The sequence below is a fragment of the Notamacropus eugenii genome, chromosome 2 (genome assembly GCF_028372415.1).
Source record: "Notamacropus eugenii isolate mMacEug1 chromosome 2, mMacEug1.pri_v2, whole genome shotgun sequence".
In the NCBI taxonomy this organism is placed as follows: Eukaryota; Metazoa; Chordata; class Mammalia; order Diprotodontia; family Macropodidae; genus Notamacropus; species Notamacropus eugenii.
In genome coordinates, this window is record NC_092873.1 from 75384363 (window position 1) to 75405512 (window position 21150).

At 38.0% G+C, this 21150-nt stretch overlaps 1 protein-coding gene across 2 annotated transcripts; it reads left to right on the forward strand.

The window, feature by feature from the left end:
* Positions 1-1912: 1912 nt before the first annotated feature.
* On the forward strand, positions 1913-20852 carry LOC140525517 (butyrophilin subfamily 2 member A2-like). 2 transcript variants are annotated; one of them, XM_072641001.1, is made up of 7 exons: positions 1913-2035; positions 5558-5647; positions 5897-6244; positions 10399-10680; positions 12039-12323; positions 12829-12855; positions 17372-20852. In XM_072641001.1, exons 2-7 carry the CDS (start codon positions 5563-5565, stop codon positions 17950-17952), a joined length of 1608 nt encoding a protein of 535 aa, XP_072497102.1. In that variant the 5' UTR covers positions 1913-2035; positions 5558-5562; the 3' UTR covers positions 17953-20852. The 2 variants fall into 2 exon arrangements, with proteins under 2 accessions (XP_072497102.1, XP_072497101.1); XM_072641000.1 differs by having other exon boundaries at positions 1913-5647.
* The last annotated feature ends 298 nt before the right edge of the window (positions 20853-21150 follow it).

Genomic DNA, 21150 nt, shown 5'->3' on the forward strand with positions numbered 1-21150 from the left:
GACCAGTGAAAGTTTACAGATGGGTGATTAGGTGTCTTTTGAGGAGAACAACAAAGAGGTCAGTGTCATTGGATCATAAAAGACTTGGAGGAGAATAAACCTTGACTCACTTGCATCAAAGAAGATGCTACACTTTATAAGCAAAGCAGAATTGCAGTAGCTCAAAAGAAACATGAGATGTGCAAATTTAGAGACATCTCTACCCCAAATATTCACATGGATTATTTGTTCCCAGCCTGTGGTAGAGCCTTCCAAGCTCATGGTGGTCTGATCAACCACAGTGTGGCTCACAGTACTTTAACCCCCAAAAGAGTAATGTCATTTTGGTCCTCCTTGAGAATGAAAGACATCAATCAGACAACTTGGAGGATAGTAAAGTTTGGAAAGATAAAAGGACCAGGATACAAAAGGCTTTAAAAAAAAACAAACAGAGAATATTATATTTGATTCTGGGAGACCATGGAGTTTAGGGGAGGTGACATGGTCAGATCTGCAATTTAAGAAAATCAATTTGATAATTATCTGGAGGATGATTTGAAATGAAGAAAGACATACAGTAGGGTATTGCAAAGTCCAGATATGAATGATAGGGCCTGGACCAGAGTAGTGGCAGGGTCAAAAGAGAGAAGGAGCTATATACAAGAAATGTTACCAAGGTTGACAGGGGTGTGTCAACCTGAAAGTTTGGTCAAAGAGGCAAACAGGCTTGGTGAAATGTAAATTCATATTATTTATTCCCTAAAAGTTAGCAGATACATGATTATGGAGCCAGAAAGAAACTTCTGACTAATACTAGGATGACCAGGCTTAAATCTGTTTTAGGACAATCCAAGGATGTCTGCATCCCTCTATATGTGTTTAACTATAACATATATATGTATATATGTGTATGTGTGTGTGCGTGTGTGTGTGTATATGTGTCTGGTCTCTATATGTGTTTAACTACACCGTGAGAAAGGAATTTTCTTAGTTGAATAAGTTACAAACACAATAAGATTAAGAGAGTTGACAAAGTGTCAATTGAAATTATGACCCAGGATATCTGTGTTTTCTTTACCATTAACATGCCATAACATAGTATATGTCCACAAAATATTAAGATACAGAAAAAGTTCCATTATTCAAGATAGTGTCTTGGGTTAAAGGTCTCATAAAGAATCCTAAGTCAACCCCATTTGGCCTTGTTAACAGAAGAAGAGGTATTCTCTAAGTTTATTTCAGAAAACAAAGAGTCTATTAGGTCCAGGCACTTCTTTTGATTGATTAATTCAGGCTCTGGCCCTTATTAAAGTCCAAAAATTATATTAAATAATTATCAGGTGTAAGAGAATATAACACCTCGATAGCTGAGAGGATGGTGGTGCCCTTGGACAGAAATAGGATAGAGTGGAAGGAATGGGGGAGGAGGGAGGAAGGGCGGAGATAATGGGTTCAATTCTGGACATGTTGGCATCATAAGTGTATGTGACATCCAGTTTGAGATGGATATGTAGCCTTTCTGAGTCAGAAATACCTGGTTCAAGCTTTGCCTCTGATATGTACCATTTTTACAACCTTGGGCAAGTCATTTTAACTTCTCAGTTCCTCTAGCAACTCTTTAATGTTTAAATACAGATCAACATTGGCAGAAGTTTCTCCTCTGAAGCTATCTACATCGATGATATCACAAGACCAGTAAAAAAAAAAAATCTTCCCATATTTATATATGTGTGTATCTTTGATAGCTTTCATTCTTAATTACAACATTGTTACATGATACCCTGCTTAAACTTTCCAGATGAGTTTTCTACCTAGTAACTAATGAAGTGTCTAGATTCAGGGATTCTATTGGATAAATGGCTAAAATCTACCAATCCCAGGCTAGATCCTGTAAAGCGTTCTAGCTGTGCATGTGTCAAACTGGATACTAATAATGACGCATCCTGCCGCTGACTCAGAGATTGCTATGTTTCTGGCCAAATGCTGAGAAAATTCTGTTCCCTCTTCCTGCAACTCTGAGTTTTGGGTTTGTCTGTCCCATGGGGAACTCAAGCAGGTGAGTGAGACGGGAAAGAGTGTACAAGGAATCCACAGCGTAGACTCAGGAGCAGAATATGATTCTAGAAGAAAGGAAGGAAAGGGAGAGGAATCCTTCATTGCTGAAGGGAAGCATCCTCATGTAACAGATAGGAGACAGACAGGGTTAAAAAGAGAAAGTGAGCCTCGTTTTATAATGACGGCACTACTTCGTCTTTATCTGCTCTCTGAGCAAATAAAGAAGAAAGTAGGAAACCGAAGATGAGAAGTTGTTGTTTATTCGGGCGTTTCAATCGTGTCCGACCCTTCGTGATCCCATTTGAGGTTTTCTTGGCAAAGACACTAGAGCCGTTTGCCATTTCCTTCTCCACTCATGACGGGGTATGAGTACAAACTTTTGCTTTGAAGTTTGGCACAAATAGAACTCTCTCTCTGATTATAGTCAAATTCCGCCTTCCCAAATCCCTTCTCAAAGAATATAGAGGCACACAGAAACTTACCGAAGTGGGAGAATCTATAGTGGCAGAATATTGTCAGGCTCTACTGATATCTTGGTTAGATTTGATCAACTGCTTTTATCTCCTTTTTTCTTTGTTACAAAGGACAAACCTGGGGTGGGAAGGGTGAAGGATTTTTTAGAAATAAAAGTTACCTTTAAAAATCAGGGTTTTTTCTAAATAGTGATATGTTGGTACCATATTAAAGCGTAGCATCAAAGTCAGCCTTTGAGATTCACCTAGGGTTCCCTTTGTTCTGACTCCTGGATATACTGCAGTACATTTGTTGTCCAGGACTAGGTGAACTCTGCCAGGTATACAGTCAAACAACAAGTATTTTTTCAAGTGGTTAGCTTCCTGCCATCCCAAAGGATTTTTGTTTGGATGTTTTGTTCCTTGATCTAAATCTGTGATTTTATTTCATAAGAAGCGCCCTGGTGAGGGATCTCCTCAACCAGTATAGGTCAGGGTGCTTTTTCTAATCTTAAGTCTTAGAGCAAGGCTGAGCACTAAGAGGTAAATTGACTTGCCCAGGACCACTGAAGCAGCATGTGTCAGAGGTTGGAAGTGAACTTGGGTCTCTCTGACTGCCAGGACATCTATCATGCCTGCTATACAAAGAATAAACAGAGGCATGAACAAAAAGAGATGGTACCCTTTCCTAAAGTATCAATCTAGGGTAAGCAGATTTTAAGCTCTTATGAATATGCCAATCAGAAGCAATTCAGAATTTATACCCAGATTGATATTACTTTGGTGTGTGTGTATGTGTGTGTATAGATTATTAACCTATGGGTTAATCAGTCGCCCTGTCTCTGTTAACATGTCCTTTGTTCACTAAATAGGGAAAAGAACCTACTCTGAAGCAGTCTATAATGGAATGAGTACTGTCTCTGGAGACAGATGCCAAAGGTTCAAATCCTTCCTCTCATACTTGCTCCTTGTATGACCGTGGGCAAACCATTTCACCTCCCTGGTCTTCAGTTTCCCAAGTGGTAAAATGAAGGTTTGAACTATATGACCTATCTTAACATATGAAGAGACCTTTCATCAGCTTCCCGCACTATTACATTTCTAAGGTTCCAAACCCTCCCTCACTTATCCTGTTTTCTCTTTGATCCTTTAATACGGGTTAGCACAGCATCTGGAACATAGTAGGCATTTAATAAATGCTTGTTGATTGATTCCACCAGAACTTGTCCTTATCCTTCTTTCTTTACCTTCTTGGCCATTTATTCCTGTGGTTTCAATTACCTCCTCTACAGAGATGACTCTCAAGTCTCTCTGTCTCTCTGTCTCTGTCTCTCTGTCTCTGTCTCTCTCTGTCTCTCTGTCTCTGTCTCTCTCTGTCTCTCTGTCTCTCTGTATCTCTCTCTCTCTCTCTCTCTCTCTCTCTCTCTCTCTCTCTCTCTCTAACAATGGAGTTAATTATTTGTCCAGGGTCACACAGCAAGTAAGTTTCTGAGGCCGGATTTGAACTTAGGTCTTCCTGATTTCAGGGACAGTGCTCTAACCATTGTGTCACCTCACTGTCCCCTCATGTGTCTTTTGAACTGCAAATCCATATCTCCAAGAACTTACATGATACTTCCACCTTGGTATTCCTCTGACACTTCAAATTCAGCATATCCCAAATCATTCAAGTTCATCCTGTTGCTCTAAACCTGCTCCTACTATTTTCATTGTCTCTCTCTAATACACCACCATTTTCTCAGACTTCTATGTTTATAACCCTAGGTTATCTTTAAGTTTTTTCCTCATCTTCAACCAGTTATAAACCCTGTAGATTCTACCTCTTTAAAAGATCTCTTAAATTTGCCCCCTACTCTCTAATTCCCACTGCCACCAACCTATTGCTGGATCTTGTTACCTCCTGCCTGGACTATTACAATAGCCATCTTGAGGTCTTTCTACCTCCTTTTTTTTACCTTCTCTCATCTATCATTCATAATGTCTTCAAGCTTCTGGCTTCTTGCTTACCTCATGCTGCTCTCCTCTATAGTCCAAAAAAATTTTTTTTTACTTACTGTCCTTCAAATATTTCTAGTACTTTTATACCTATAAGTCCTTCCTCATGAATTAATGAAAATTTATATATTCATTATTAATTATTTATTTATTTGCTGAGTGCTTCCTGTGAGGATAGGAATTTAAAAAGTAAGCTAATTCTTGCTCTTAAGGGGCTCACATTCTAGTGGGGGAAAATAACCCATATAGGAGGTTTCAGCTCCAAGTCAAATGGAAATGTCTTTAGGGTTCAGGGACAAAACAGATGGTCATACATCTTTAAGATCCTGAGCTATCTTCACCAAGGTCTGTGTGATGGAACTGGTGGCAATGGTTTGGTTCATGCTGATCCCTTTGCCTGGAATGTCCTCCTTTCCACTTTTGGCCTGATGAATTCCTTCTTAACTGTTCTTTTAGACAACTCAGATGCCACCTCTTTCAGCCAACCAGTCAAAAATCATATATTAAGCATTTACTATTTGCCTCTCCCTGTGCTAAGCTCTGAGAATACAAATTCAAGCAAAAAGAAACAGTCCCAGCCCTCAAAGAATGTGTGTTCGTTCTAACAACACACCAAAGGAAACTTAAAAGGAGGTTGAGGGGGATGAAAGCACACTATATAGAACAGCCTTAAGAAATGGAGACATGGCTGGCCTGTGTATCCTCCTTAAACAAAGGTCCTGGGAGGAAGCCATCCAATTGGAGGAAGGGGTCACAGAGAGTCCATCCATGGTGTGAATTCCAGGGGTGGAGTGAATGTTCAGGATGAAGAAGATTCTGGGCCATGGTAGAGAAGTGCTTCCCTGATTCAGAAGTTGATAACAATCTTCCCTTACAGACCTAATACTGTACTTTGTTTTGTATTTCTCTAAAGTACTTCTGTATTGCTGCAATGTACTGATATTTCATCCCCCAACTAGATTGTATTTTCCAGGACAACAAGGACTTTATCTTATCAACTGTAAATTTTGTATCTCTTCTTAACACTTAACACAGATATCTACACACAGTTAAAATGGTGTTATTGTCTTCTCTAGAAATTATGAATATGGCCTGTTTCCGAGACCATTCTGTGCTAAGTGGTCTTGTAGCTGTCTTCTTCCTTCAGCTGTTCACGATGATCTCAGGTAAGTGTTTCCCTTTTTCAACATGGAGACTTCTCAGGAGGGGAAAATAATTTCCTATCTACATTTTTCTCCAAGAAAAGTGGAAGGTAATTGCCATTCTCATTTCAAGAAGTCCTTGAAGCTGGAAGAATATTATGGGAATGAATTTGTTCTTCCCTTGAAATATCATTCAATCTCCATCCCAAATGCACCTCTACCACCAATTTCCTATCACCAGCTTCTCTGTAACTCTCTTCCTTTGTTGAACAGCTCATTTTACTGTGGTTGCACATGCTGAGCCTCTGCTGGCCATGGTAGGAGAAGATGCCGTGTTACATTGTCAGCTCTTTCCCAAGAAAAGTGCTGAGCAAATGGAGGTAAGGTGGTTTCGTTCTCAGTTCTCTCCAGCCGTTTACGTGTATAAAGACGGGAAAGAAAGAGAGGAAGAACAGATGAGAGAATATCAAGGAAGAACAACATTTATGAGAGATAATATCAGAGATGGAAAGGTTGCTCTGAAAATACACAATGTCACAGCTTTTGAAAATGGAAGATATCACTGCTATTTCCAAGAAGGCAGATCATATGAAGAGGCCTTTATAGACTTGAAAGTGGCAAGTGAGTTGCTTGGTTTTGCTCTCTGACCTTTCCTCAGTGTGACCTTGGGGACTCCAACTCAAAAGTCAGGTCAGCAGGTTTGACTTGGTTCAGATGACAGAATCAAGGAGAGAGCCTTAACTTCTATAGGTTCCTATGAATCCTTCATAATTGTACATTCTTTTTTTTTGTGAGGTGAAATAAAGATATTCCTTTTAAAATATATCTTGATAGTTTAAACACTTTCATGGGAGCCAAGAGATCTTTTACCTACGTCATGGAAACCTACATATAAAATATATTCTGATATCCTTAGGAAGATCCTGGCAAGGAGAAAATGGGCCAAATACTGAGGCTCCAAAAAGAAAACTTGTTAGGGTTTGGGGGTGGGGAGGAGGTCATAAGCCAAAAAGGGATTGATGAGAAGCCCCTATCTATGTGAATTCAATCCTGAGGGTTCTGGGTCATGCTTTATAGATAAGTTACACCAATTGCCTATGCTTATCTATATGACCTGTCACTTTATTACCTAAGAATGTAAAATTGATCTGACAAAATCACCCTCTCAGGTGATTGCAAATTGGTTGTTGAGAAACACATAAAAGTATTTCCCAATTTGGAACTGAATAGAAATCTAGAATTGGGAGGAGTGTGAAATCTCTAGGATTAGACTTTTTCTTCCTTTGAGTCACATGATTACAATATTTGTCCTTTTCCAATTCTCAGTCCTAATGATTTCCCAAAATGAGTGGTTAATTAATGTGTAATAATATCTATCAATTCTTGCAGCACATAAGCAAACCTCACAAATTGCAGTACATATAGTTCTTTCCCAACTTGGATTTTTATTTCTATCCTCTTACCATAACTGCACCTCCCTGTAGAAAACTCTAAACTGGAAGATATTTTCTGAAAAGATAAAAGTGATGACATTAAAAGTTTCTGCATATTCTCTGTCCTCACTTATTTTTTTCCTAACAATTTAGGAAATGTAAGTGAGTATGAAATTTTCCCTAGACCTCTTTGCCTTAAAAGTGTAAAAATTGAGGACAGGAGATTGGTTCTTGTTGTTGGGCTCTTGGGGTTTTTTTTTTTAATCTTTTATCCTAACTTCTGCACTGTTCTGTTGTTCTCACACAGTGACACTTTTCTAATGATAAGGATTGATTTCCACTTTTCATTTTTTTTTTCATTCTTCAGCTTCATAGATAGCTCCAGGTTTAGCCAATTTGCACTTTTGTGATATTTCACTTCCTATACACCAATATACTTTGTTCTATAGTATATAGACCTTTTTTTGTTCTACATTTTGTAGCGTGACATAGCTTTCCTACTGATGCTTTAAAATTCAATTGTTTTGCCTGTGTAGGAGCTTTCCCCAGTAACATAAATTGGATCCTCTCTATGCCTTAATAGGGTTTGGGGTTTTTTTGAGCTGCTGTAGCTGAAAAGTTTTCCCTGCAGGAAACCTAATAATGAGGCTATTGTCATCAAATTTGCTGAGATTAGTAATCAAGTGCCACATAGTCTGCTCCCAGTTTTAAATCTATGATCTTTTAAATCTTAACATGATATTTCAGGAAATCATATAAAAAATCCCCAGCAATATAATAAAAGAAAGATTATGTATCAAAATATTCACAGCATCAGAAAAAATTAATACTTTGTTATTTAGACTCAAGTCTTCCAGAAACAATTTCATTAATTCAATCCATTCAATTCAATCCATTTCTAGCTCTCTGTAGAAGAGGGAGATTTCCAAACTGGCATAGACCACTTTGCCTTCCAATCTGATGTTCTTCCCCAAGAAAATTTCAGGTAGCATTTATAGGAATTTTGAATAAGGAGAAGATCATAATATGTTAAAATGCATTTTGGAGTTAACATTGCAGAATAGTCATCATTCAATTCCTTCCTAGACTACTTCCTCCTAAGAATTTCTTGCTGTAGTCAGTATCTTAACCTTGAATTTCAAAAGAGGACAGATGCTGTCCTTAGTTGAGTTCTGGAACCAGTTACTCCAGGATGGAGTAGCAATCATACTATCCAGTTACATTTGTTTATTACCCTTACTCCACTTCAGAGGAAGATGTTAGCCTGGCTTATTTGGAAAGAATTTTAGGTTAGAGAAATAGTATTCCTTACTATTACTAGAAAAACTAAAAAGGAAGGTTGAGTTGTTTTGTTTTGTTTTGTTTTAATTCCACAAATTTAATTTGTTGGCTCTCACACCAGGATGCCAATAAAGACAAACACCCAGGCATGCCATCATCAAAATTCAAAACTGTAGTGACAGTGTACCTAAAGTTATCTCTGAAGGATTTGAATTACAGCCAGATGAATCTCTACTGAAAAGTGAATGCGTGAAGCACAAAAGTTGCCAATGGTCTGTGTGGCATGTGCTTCCAAACTGAGGGAAACTGAAGAGCCTCTGTTACTCCACAAGTTTTCTCCATGACAATATATGTATCAATATTTATATGAGGACAAAAGGATGAGTCACTGCCAGAAATTCATTTAAAACTGGGTTGTTTTTGTTTATATAGATAAAAAGCTCCACTTCTAACATGAGTTTAACCTCAGATTTAAATCTGAAGACTTGAGGGCACTAGGCTCATGGACAGTCTTTTCTGTGTGTTGGGTGACAGGGTGCCCATACGTAAAACATGGACAGTCTTTTCATGTGCCAGGTAACAAGGCACCCATGACCAACCCATGGACAGTTTTTTTCACACTCAGAGTTGGTCTTTGAAACAACTTGGCTTTGGCACATATTGAAGATTGTCAATGACCTTAGAAATAGATAGCTACCTATCTGTTATCTAGGGTGGATGAGGAAGGGAAGAGAGAAAACTTTTAATGGCCTGATGCTCATAATTAGCTAAATATTATATACAGTTAGTGACATTGAGAGGTGATGATTATTTCATGAATTATGCTCATAATTAACCTAAAATCATATACAGTTACTGACATTAAGAGGTGATAATTATCTTAGGAAGGGCTGCATGCTTAGCTTAGTTAAATAGAAAGGACTGTGAATGACTGTTATCTTAGTGTGAGGATGGGACAGCAGAGTGACAGAAGAGGGATCAAAGCCTTTTAAAGTAATTACAAGAAAAGAAGGGAAAAGTCTGTTGAGTTTTTGGCAGGCAGATTTATGGGGCTACAAGTAGCTGTGCTTCACAGAAGGCAATTCTTGACATGCAAGTAAAAGAGGATTACAATCAAACATAGTTAATACAAAAGTTTCTCCAGCTTAGGAAATGAATATCCCTGAAAGAGGATTGTTCTTGTAGTTTTAAGCATGTATTTAGCAGTAGTACTAGCACTGATAATAATGACAGTTATTGTTATTATCAGCATATAACAGTAATCCTAACAATAATACTAATTTGATCTATCATATAGCCTCACTTCTACAGAAGAAATTCATATATTTGTAGCACCCTAAACATACGGTAAGTTATAAGAGTGAAAATAGGGTACTGGATAATAGAAGGAAAAAAACTAAACCAAGACAATTTTTATTTTCTTTTTTTGCTTATTTAACTGTTCTTTTATGAAAATTGAATTTTGTTTCTTTTCAGACTTCTGGTAATGCTGCTACTTCTTTCTCTTCTGTTTTTGAGAGAGTTATTAAGGATATAGACACCCCCCCCACTTGTGACCTCTAACTATCCATGTCTCTAAAAGTCCTTCGGTTTTTTCATCTGTAAAATAGAAATAGCAATAATAATATCAGTATTGTCTGTATCACATAGTTGTAGTAAGGATCTAAAGAGATAAGGTGTGTGAAGTTGCTGTATAAATTAAAATTATTATTACTCATTGATCCCTGTTTCTTACACATTATTTAATCCCCAAACCTGTTTACTGCAAATTTAAATGGTTTATATCCATTCAAAAATTAAAATGTAACATAAAAATCACCAAAATAGCAAAAAAAAAAAATCAGTGGACAATTTCTGTGAGTACTGTTCTAGATCTTGTGAGAATATAAAAGTGTAAGATATGATATCTGCCCTGGGCAAGACTGCAATCTAATTTCCCAGCTTCAAGGACACGGTTCCCTTTGATTAACTCTGATGTAGTTGACTATAGTAGGTGAAGTAAACCATCTTGGATATTCTTATTCAAGAATGACCCTATTCAAGCAATTTTTTCTTCCCCAGGTATGGGCTCAGATCCCTTCATTAAAATTACAGGTTATGAATATGGATGGATACAACTAGAATGTACATCAGCTGGATGGTACCCACAGCCTTGGGCAGAGTGGCGAAATCTTGTAGAAGAAACAATTCCATCTCTGGAGGAAAGTCTGGCTCCCAGTGAAGATGGGTTGTTTGTTGTGACGTTGTCTGTGATTATCACAGATCACACAGTGACTAGTGTGTTCTGTTCCATTCAGAACCTTCTTCTCAGCCAGGAGTTGTTGACAATGATGTCTATACCAGGTCAGTTCTCAGTTTGAGATTCTTCTTGCTAAGTCATGATCATTGTAGTCATGTGTCTGTGTTTGTCCTTCATTGCCAAAGAAGACCTTGCCATCAGAGAAATGATGACATGACTTGCCCTTGACTTTGTTTTGAGGGAGGGAAAGTTGTGCAGGTCACCAGCCTCACTTCTCCTCCAGAGCCATCTGAATCCAGTGACTAGATAGTCATAGGATGACTGGAGATGACCCAGGATAAGGCAATTGGGGTTGTGACTTGCCCAAGGTCACACAGCTGGTGAGTGTCAAGTGTCTGAGGTGAGATTTGAACTCAGATCCTCCTGACTCCTGCACTGGTGCTCTATCCACCTAGCTGCCCCAATTGTAGCCACAGAAGTACCATGAAGGGAGTATCTAAAGGAGAAGCCATAGCACTTGTAGGCTATGAGTCTACAACAATTGTCTCTAAACTTTTTTGATTGGTAAAAAGTGTTTTGAGCACATATTATGAAGTTATGGGAGGGTAATGGGGGGAAGTGAAAGGGAGGCTAATAGGAGGCAAAGCAGTTTTCAGCTACTGCTTTTGGTACCTGGATGGCAGTTACTAAGTTATAATTGCCTTGAGAGTCCTCAGGAAGAAAAAGCTGGGAGCTTGCACAGTGTGGAAAGAGACAGAGTGGGAAGGTACTGGGCTATAGCAGGTGAAGAGTAGGTGCAGTTATGCTGGAGATAAGCCCCACTGTTGACGATCATAGTACATGGAGCCATCTTCCCATTCTCTTATTATATGTCAACTGATAACACATTCCTTATGGTCATAGCACAACCCCTGCTTTGGGGACCACTTGATTAGAAATGAGATCAGGGATTTAAAGATACTATATCCTTTGAACAATTCTTGAAAAATAGGAAGGACTGTCAAATTTAAGTAGCAAATGCTCTTGATTTTGCCAATGCACCTGTGGTCAGAGCCCTGAGATGCATTAGTGTCACTTCTGGGGTGAAGCACTTACTCAGTATGAGACATTTTCCAAGAAATGTGGCCTGGAAGTTCTCCACTGAGCAGGCACTAATACAAATAATCATTTACTAAAACCAGAATTATATTTAGAAAGCAATTTAACACACCAAGGGAGAGGGATGCAAGAAAGCAAACTCTTCTATGTTTCATTTGGATTTTATTTTGAAATAAAAAGTAATATCCAAAGAAGGAAAAGAAGGGGATAGAGGAAAAATTCAACCATATAACTAATCCTTCCTTTTCCTTCTTTGAGAGAGATCACAGTCTGAAAGAATCTCTTCTCTTTTCAGATTTTAGGAGAGAAATCCTGGCATGTGTTGGGTGATTTAACTCCTTCTTCTTTATGTCCTTTGTCATAGAAACTGTTTGGGTCTCAACTTCCATGCCTTCTGGGAGCCCTTCCAAGCTCCCAGACCCAACAACTTCTGCATCTGAAAAGGTCTCTACCTGGATGGTTGTTCTCACTGTGACCTTGCCTGTTCTTGGACTTTTTATCGCTTCTACTATTTATTTCATATGGAAACAACACAGAAGGAAAAAGACATTATTTATAGAACAAGAAACTGAATGTGAAGAAAAAGAGAGAGAATTCGATAAAATGGGGCAAGAACATATGGGAAAAGAGAGAGAATACAACCTGACAGGTAAAAAAAAAAAGCAAAGATAACACTTTGGCAATAAAAAGAATCTCAGCTTTTGATATGGGGTGCTGGAAAAGAATCAACTGGAAACAGAAAGGGTCAAAACTCTGCATCACAAATCTCCTAAAGCTCCATCCACTTACACTTTCCTTTTAGTTGATCAAATACAAAAACGTTGTCATGTAGAGCCTAAATAAGTGAGTAACTGAAGGTGCTGATGCTAATTTAGATGATGCTTCATTGTTCTTGGCTCCTTGACAGTACCTCGGCCATCTAAGAACTTTCATAAAAAGATTCTTTTCTATCATCTATTCCAGAAACAGATTCTGTTAAATCTTTCTCTCTAGAGGGTCATTGGTTTATTTCTGCTTCTTTTCATAGAAACTCAAGGAAGAACTCAGTAGGTTTAGCCTTCTCCTCATTATCTCATTACTCTCATGGACAATTTCTATGCTTCTCATATAGTAATTACATAAAGAGTTCTCATCTTTCTGTTTGTCCATTGCAGGATGGAAAAGGACCCAGTTACATGCTGGTAAGTGACACTTCTGAACTCTGTGAGTCTAAGAGCTCTTTTTTCCCAGTCCTCATGATACTTTCACCTCAGAGTAAAAAACAGGACAGAGAATAAAGAAGAAGAGACAGTCAACTAGAGGGCAAGCTAAATATAATGCTTAAGTAAAAGTGATGAAAATCTGTCTCTATAAGATTAAACAATTCCTTGGAATTACCACAGAATGATTTGGAGGAATAATTGAGCCTCACCAGCCAGTTCTCCAGTAATTTCACTGGCTTCTCTATCATTTTAAAATGTAATGGCTAGGGTAGACTGATTGGAGGAAACAAGATATCACAAATTACTGAACCCAGTTATCTTCCATACTTTAATTAACAAAGTCATTACTGTTACCCCCAGAATTTTTCTCTGGGTAATACCTTGCATCCCCTACCATGATACTTTCTGAAATGGAAAATACCTTAATGGCCATCTAGTACAATTCATACCTGAAAGGAATCCTCTATGGCACACCTAGCAAATGATCATCCATGTTCTACTTAAGCACTTCCAATGAAAGGCATTCTAATTCCTCTCAAGGCAACATGCTACGTTTGGATAGCATTCATTATTAGTAAGTTTTCCTGACATCAAGCCTAAATTTGCCTCCTTGGGATAGCCACCCTTTGTTCCTGGCTCACCTCTTCATGCCTATAACTATACTTCTCTTAAAATTACATTAGCTTTTTTTGATTGCCACCTCATAGTGCTGATTTGTATAGAGATGGAAGTCCACTAAAACTCTCAGGTCTTTTTCAGACAAACTACTGACTATCTCACCTAGGACTAGTAATGATGGGGCTTTTCTTAACCCAAGAATAAGCTTTTATGTTTCTCTCTCTTGAATTCCATCTCATTAGATGCCACTTAATGATCCTAGATCTTTTGGGATGCTGACTCATCCATTGTGTTATCACTTCTCCCAGTTAAGTCATGTGTATTTGTGATCATTTTATACAAATACAAATATGTTAAACAGCAAAAGGCTAAATACAGATTCCTGGAACACTCCAATGCCGACCTTCTGTCAAGCTGATATTAATGTTCTTTGGACTCAGCCATTCAGTCAGTTCAGTGTGCATCTAACTGTAGTATTGTCTAGTTCACATCTTTCCATCCATTTCACAGCAATAGAAATTATGAACCACTTTAGGAACTGTTTTGTTAAAAACTAGATAAGTCATAGCTAAAATATTCCTTCTAATAAATAAATAGTCTAAAAAATAAAAAGTCAGTAAGTTAGTCTGCCATGGCCTCGTTCTTTGTAATTACTCCCTTTTCTCAATGTTCACTAATCATTTCTTCATTGATCTGTTGTAGAATCTTTCTAGGAATTAAAATCAAATTACTGGGCCCATAGTTCTCAGGCTGTTCTCTTCCCTTTTTTGGAAATCGTGGCATTTGCCTTTCTCTAGTTCTATAGTATCTTACTCATCCGTAAACTTTCAAACATCACTGACAATAACTGCACAACTGCATCCGTCACTTCTTTCGGAGCTCAAGGAAGTAGCTCCTCTTGGTCAGGTAACTTGAATCATCAAGGGAAACTAGGTGTTCTTTTACTATCTCCTAACTTATTTATAGTGAGTATCAGCTCCCTCTTAGCCTTTTCTTGTTCCATCCTTTCTCATTCAAAGGTCATTCTCCTTGACAGGGGAAACAGAGACAAAATAACAGATAGCTCTGCCTTCTTTCATTAGTTCTCATAATCCCATCTGCCCCGAGTGACAGTCCCATCCCTCCTTTGAACCTTTTCTTTACCCCAAGATAGCTAAAAAAAAAAAAAAAAAAAAAAAAAGTTTTGATAAAAATTTTTTTCTTATTGCCCTTGTTCTTTACCAGCTCCGTGTTAATGTCATTCTCTTATATTCACCCTCTGTTACCTGCTCTTGGTTTTCATCTTTTGTAAATAATTTTTGAAAATAAAATTTGATTGATTTCTCTATGCATCTATAGTAGTCTTTTCAGACAAGTCTCTTTTTTTTTCTCACTGGAAGTGTTTCTCTTTGTGTCTTCTTATACTGTGTCTTCAACAGTAAGAGTTTCCAACCCATCCTGAGCTGAAATAGCCCTACTTTGACATTCCCCTTTGAATTCTGCATTCTCAAAAGTGAGGGAGTATTTCAGACTATGCCCAGATTTCCTTTTCTCTACCATAAACTGTATGAGGGAGGAATTACTGCCCTTACCCTACAAGTTTCCCATCATCTCCCTTTCAGTAACCAGTTCCTTCCTGTTAGTGAGAATCAGATCCAGAATAGAATTTCTCTTTGATGGTTCCTTCACCTTTTAAAAGATTAATGATAGAGAGAAACTTCACTAGATTTCTAGATAATGAATGTCTTCTATCACTACTATATCATGCCTCTGGTCCAGATTTATGATCTATTTCCTAATTCTTCCATCCCTTTCCTTTTTTAATTCAAGTAGTTTATAATCTTGTTTCTAATGACAAAATCACTTGTTCACAAAATCACTTTGTTGATCTTCAACCAAATACCACTATGTTTTCTTGATCTGATTTCTGATTTTTCTTTTCTTTTTCCCCAATAAACATAGTTTATTAAACACCAATTATATGCTAGGCTAGAATTTAAAAATTACATGCCACTGGAAATTTTAAAAAGTTAAACAGTATCAGCCCTGGAAGAGCTTCTTTCTCTCAGGGGACAAACACATACACATATATGTATATAAATGGAGTTGATGTAAGCCTTAGGGACCCTAACTCACACTCACACTGATGAGTCAGGTACCCCAGAGCATGATCGCATATTTCCACTCAGGGTTCCAGGGGTACACCTAAGGAGTTAGGATATCTTTCTAATGCTCTCATCTCAACTATCCTTTCTGGTGTGTTCTTCCTAATGGCAATCCCCAGCAATACTAGTATTTCCCTGACATCACATTACAAGGACTGCTTCCATTTAAAAAACAAAAAACTTAATGTGCCTGATAACCTTGTGCGTGCAGAGGTGTTTCTCATATCTTTTCACTTTTTCTTTGAGAAGCAAGAAAAACTTGCCGTTAAAACATGTAAACACTTCCCAGAATGAGGAGATTTAGAGCCAATCAGGACCATTTTAAAATAACAATGGTTGAATTGCCTTTTGCAGAAATAGTCACTAAAACATGACAAATTGGGGTCTCTTGAAGAGGTGATTGGGGAGAAGAGAACCAAGACACTTAAGTGTGTGTGTGAAATCAAGTTAGCAAAACACATTAGCAGATATTTACTGTGCCCTTACTGTGTGCAAGGTCTGGGAGCAGTAGTTGTTGAGGGAGGGAAGAAGGACTTTGCTGGGGAATGGAGTGAGGAGGTGCCACTCTTCTCTGAGGAGACCGAGACCTCCACCAGTTATCTTGTATTATCGTATCAGTAGCTGTTTCTGTTTTACTCAGGAACCCTGAGGGTCTTCCCCTCCCAGTTTGATTTTTTTTTATTAAAGGGGTCATCCCTTGAGTAACTTAAAGAAGCCTATACACTGAATGGGTGTATCTCACTCAAAGTGAGAATGTGTTAAGACTTTAGCCTGAAAGGGTCTCACACTGCATCCTGAGTGGTCTCCAGTTGTCCTGATAAATATCAGGCCCATGGATTCAGATAACTCAGGGGAAGAAAGTGAGTTTGGCGACCTTGCACAGCTCTCCCTCATTCAAATCCAAGTCAACTGCAAATCATATCATCGTTTTGATGTCATGGTCCTCTTTGAGAAGGAAGGACAAACACAACAACAACATAGCAACAACTACCAAGGCGACCAGATGACTGAAATGATTCAGGGAGGCAAGATAAAGAAGTGGCTAAGATAGTTAACACATACTCAAAAAAGATGCTTATACATAGAATGAATATTAACTAGGAAACCTAAGATTGTTTGCCTACCAACTTTGTCTTTCCCCATTTAAATTCAGTTGCTCATCTGTAAAATGAAGGATTTGGACTAATGGACCTCTAAAGTCTTTTCTAGCTCTAAAATGCAAGGGTCTTATATCCTTCCAGATTTGGCCCTGCTCATAGCATCAAATGGTGTATACTACAAGAATGATCATGTCTAATCATGGGGAAATTTGGCTCCTGCACGTTGTATGACAGAGGAAGATCTCTAATTCAGAGAATGGTGTTCATAAGAACAGTGTCACTAGATTCAGTATTTGAAGTGGATTGTGAAAATGGAGCATAAAAATAAGTAGGAAAGGGGTAAATACTACACTGATAAATTTCTCTGGCAGCTTTAGTGCCTAAGTCCCTTCTCCAAGGATGGGGTATCTCTAAAGACTGGTTACCATAATGCATGCTTTCTCTCATTTTAGTGGTATGATTAGTGAACTATGGAACATTAAGAAAGAATGAAATCTCAAAGAGAAAGTGAACAAGGAATTGTCTACTACTCTCCTCTCTTCCCTTAGTGTCTTTTAGATACTAGATAACCTTTGAAGATTCCACAGTCAGGGCTCTAAGATCCCAAAACTGAACCTGAAATTCTCCCTTTAGCTGATGTGACTCTGGATGGAAACACAGCTCATCCTGAACTCTACCTCTCTTGGGATTTGAGAAGTGTGATGAGAGGGGACACACGACAAGATCTACCTGACAACCCTGAGAGATTTGACTGTAGACCCTGTGTTCTTGGCTATGAGAGCTTCACCTCAGGGAGACATTACTGGGAAGTGGAGGTAGCAGATGTCATGGTGTGGGCCCTTGGAGTCTGCAGAGAAAACTCTGAGCGAAAGGGAGAGGCCCTACTGATACCTCAAAATGGATTCTGGGTTATTGAGTTATTTGGAAATAGATACCAGGCCCTTAACTCCCCTGATATTCTCCTCCCTTTGCCTAAGCACCTCCACCGAGTGGGAATTTTCTTGGACTATGAGGCTGGAGATGTCTCTTTCTACAATATGATTGACAGATCCCACATCTATACTTGCCCTCGCACCTCTTTCTCTGGACCCCTCAGGCCTTTCTTCAGGCTTGGGTCTGATGACAACCCCTTGGTCATTTGCCCAGCATTCACTGGAGCTGAGGGAGTCACTGTCCCAGAGAGCGGCCTAATCCTTTATAGGAGACTCCACTGATCCCTTGATGATGGGGTAAAAGGATTACCTTCAGCCTGTGGGCTTTAGTTGTCTACTGGAGCTAGAAGTTACCTTATTATATAACATTTAAATTTGATTAGTTCTTTTAAGAAAAATTCCCTTTCCTCTTTCCTCTCCTTCCTCCTCACCACTCTGTCACCTGCCTGGGCTATAACTGCCTGCATAATCTAACTCCTTTCCTGTTCCTCATAGGTCAGGCAGGTTTGGGGACATTATGGTTCAGTTGACACAAGAGATTTCCTAGCTGGGCAGGGAGAAATGCTAGAGAGAGGAGGGATGGTGAAGGGAAGAGGAGACAAACTTTAAAGTTGCTACACTCGGATAGGGATTGAAAGGATCTGAAGAAAGGACAACAGAATCAGAAGTTGGACTCTGGATGAAATATCAGTGATTGACATGAAAAAAAGAAACCAAGGAACCTCTTAGGGATAAGAAAAGGAGAAAGATTACAGGCTTTGGTCAGATCCATTGGGTATAGGAATAAGGATCTTGAAAAGGAGAAAGAAGCTAGTAAAGATTAATCAACAATGTCAGCTGTGATTCAGAAAAGGAGAATTCTTCTCTGGAACCATCCTTTAAAAAAATTGATCCTGTAACCCCTTTAAACAGGAATCTTTAACCTAGTTCCAAGGGATCCATGGATAGATTTCAGGTGGTCCATGAACTTGAGTGGGAAAAAAAATACATCTTTTATTTAAATATTTAAAATTTATTTAAATAAAAATTTAAATATTGCCTTTGTAATATTTTGTTTTATGTATTTAAAAATATCCAAGAAAGGGGTCATCGGCTTCATCGGACTGCTGGGGGAGAGGCGAGAAAGTTTAAGAATCACTACCCTAAAGCTATAAATCCTACATCTCTCCTCACTTTTCACATCTAAACTCTTAGAAAAAGCCATATCCATTTGTTTCCTTCATTTCCTCACCTTCCACTCACTTCTCAATCCCTCGTAATCTAGTTTCAACCCCATCGTTCCACTAAAACTCCTATAACTCTCTTTGTAACCTCTCTTTCCAATGTATTTCTTATAGAAACTGTTACAGTCTCTTGAAGAGTCAGATAAGAGGTCAGGTAATGTTACAGTAACTTTAAGAGCCAGGTAGGACTATTAGGGGAAAGACAGACTGGCACTTGGTGACAATTGAGAAACAGTTACCTTTATATGGAATAAGGGAGAAAATGAGTGAGTTATAAACTCCTAGGCATGAGATGAATATCAGTGATTATTATTTTCATCCTCCAGGATTTCTTGGCCATACATACATAAAAATTGCAGATCTTATCTTTGGGAGGAGGAAGAACCAGTTCCCATCTCTTGGGAAGCTGGATGACGGTAGAACAGAATGAAAAAAGAGCTCCATTTGCACAAAGCCAATGCAATCAGGATTAGGAAGGAGGCAGAAAACTGAGGAAGAATTTTTACAGCTAGTGTCTCTGATAAAGGCCTCATTTCTAAAATATATAGAGAACTGAGTCAAATTTACAAGAATACAAGTCATTCCCCAATTGGTAAATAGTCAAAGGGTATGAACTAGCAGTTTTCAGAGGAAGAAATTAAAGCTATTTATAGTCATATGAAAAAATGCTCTTAATCACTATTGATTAGAGAGATGCAAATAAAAACAGCTGTGAGGTATCACATCACACATATCAGATTGGCTAACATGACAAAACAGGAAAATGACAAATGTTGGAGAAGATGTGGGAAAGTTGGAACACTAATTCATTGTTGGTGAATCTGTGAGCTGATCCAGCCATTCTGGAGAGCAATTTGAAACTGCCCAGAAGGCTATAAAAATGTGCATACCCTTTGTCCCAGCAATACCACTTCTAGGGTTGTATCCCAAAGAGATCATAAAAATGGGGAAATGACCCATGTGTACAAAAATATTTATAGCAGCTTTTTTTGTGGTGGCCAAGAACTGGAAATTGAGGGCATGCCCGTCAATTGGGGAATGACTGAACAAGTTGTGGTATATGATATAATGGAATACTATTATGCTATAAGAAATGATGCACAGGCAGACTTTAGAAAATCCTGTAAAGATTTATATGAAGTAATGCTGAGTGAAGTGAAAAGAACCAGGAGAATATTGTTTGCAGAAATAGCTACAGTGTGCAATGACTGATTTTGACAGACATCTCAGCGATGTAAGAACCTAAAACAATTCCAAAGGACTCAATGGACAATGCCATCCACATCCAAAGAAAGAATTGTGGAGCCAGAATGCAGAGTGAAGCAGACTATTTTCTCTTTTATTTTGTTTTGTTTTTTCTTTCTCATGGTTTCTCCTATTCGTTATAATTCTTCTGTGCAACATGACTAATGTGAAAATGTGTTTAATATGAATGTATGTGTAGAGCCTATATCAGATTGCATGCCATCCTGGGGGGGGTGGGGAGAGATGGGGAGAAAAATTAAAACTTAAGGAAGTGAATGTTGAAAACTAAAAACAAATAAATTGAAAATTGTAAGAAGAAAAAAAAGAAAAAAGAGCTCCAGCATCCTATAGCTCTTGCTTTACACCTTTCATATAGATTTATCTGGAACCATTTCATTACAACCATTTTTATGTGTGTTGCATCCCCATGCCTAGTGTTTCCACGTTCCTGACAGATAATCTTTGGGATTTGGGAATGAGAAATGAGGATTCCTGGAATCATAAGTTATTCTATATTTTTCATAACATTTTATTTATATTTTCCAATAATGAGTGACCATAACAAAAAAAGTGAATCTTTTTTTCTGTAATAGGAATATTAAAAGTTTCAGGGGTTTTCTGTTAAAAATAATAATTATAAATGTGTGTTTTATTATTAATATAATATATTGTGACAGTTATTTAAAACATCTAGCAACGAGCTGATTTCTTTTATCTTTCTTTAAATTACTCTTTACTCATTATTACTTGTATCTGAAAAACTTGTTTAATAAATAAGAAATATCAAGTAGTATTTACAAAAAGATGTAGCCTGTAGCAAATATTCAAACACTAGAAAATGCCAGTGAACATTATTGGACAGTATTCGAACAACATAACATTCAGATCTCCTAGCAAGGTTATCAGCACAACACAGAATTACCAGTCAAAATTGCCAATTTAAGGACTTATTTTGCTCCCAAAACTTATTATGTCTTAGAATACTCCTTTTAATGGCTTCTATAAAGTAGTA

Excerpts from the sequence above, each read along its gene's own strand:
- LOC140525517 (XM_072641000.1), top strand. The coding sequence starts at position 5,536 with ATGGTGTTATTGTCTTCTCTAGAAATTATGAATATGGCCTGTTTCCGA. Across the intron at positions 6,245-10,398 it reads TATAGACTTGAAAGTGGCAA|GTATGGGCTCAGATCCCTTC; the intron begins GTGAGTTGCTTG and ends TTTCTTCCCCAG. Across the intron at positions 12,856-17,371 it reads AAGGACCCAGTTACATGCTG|CTGATGTGACTCTGGATGGA; the intron begins GTAAGTGACACT and ends TTCTCCCTTTAG.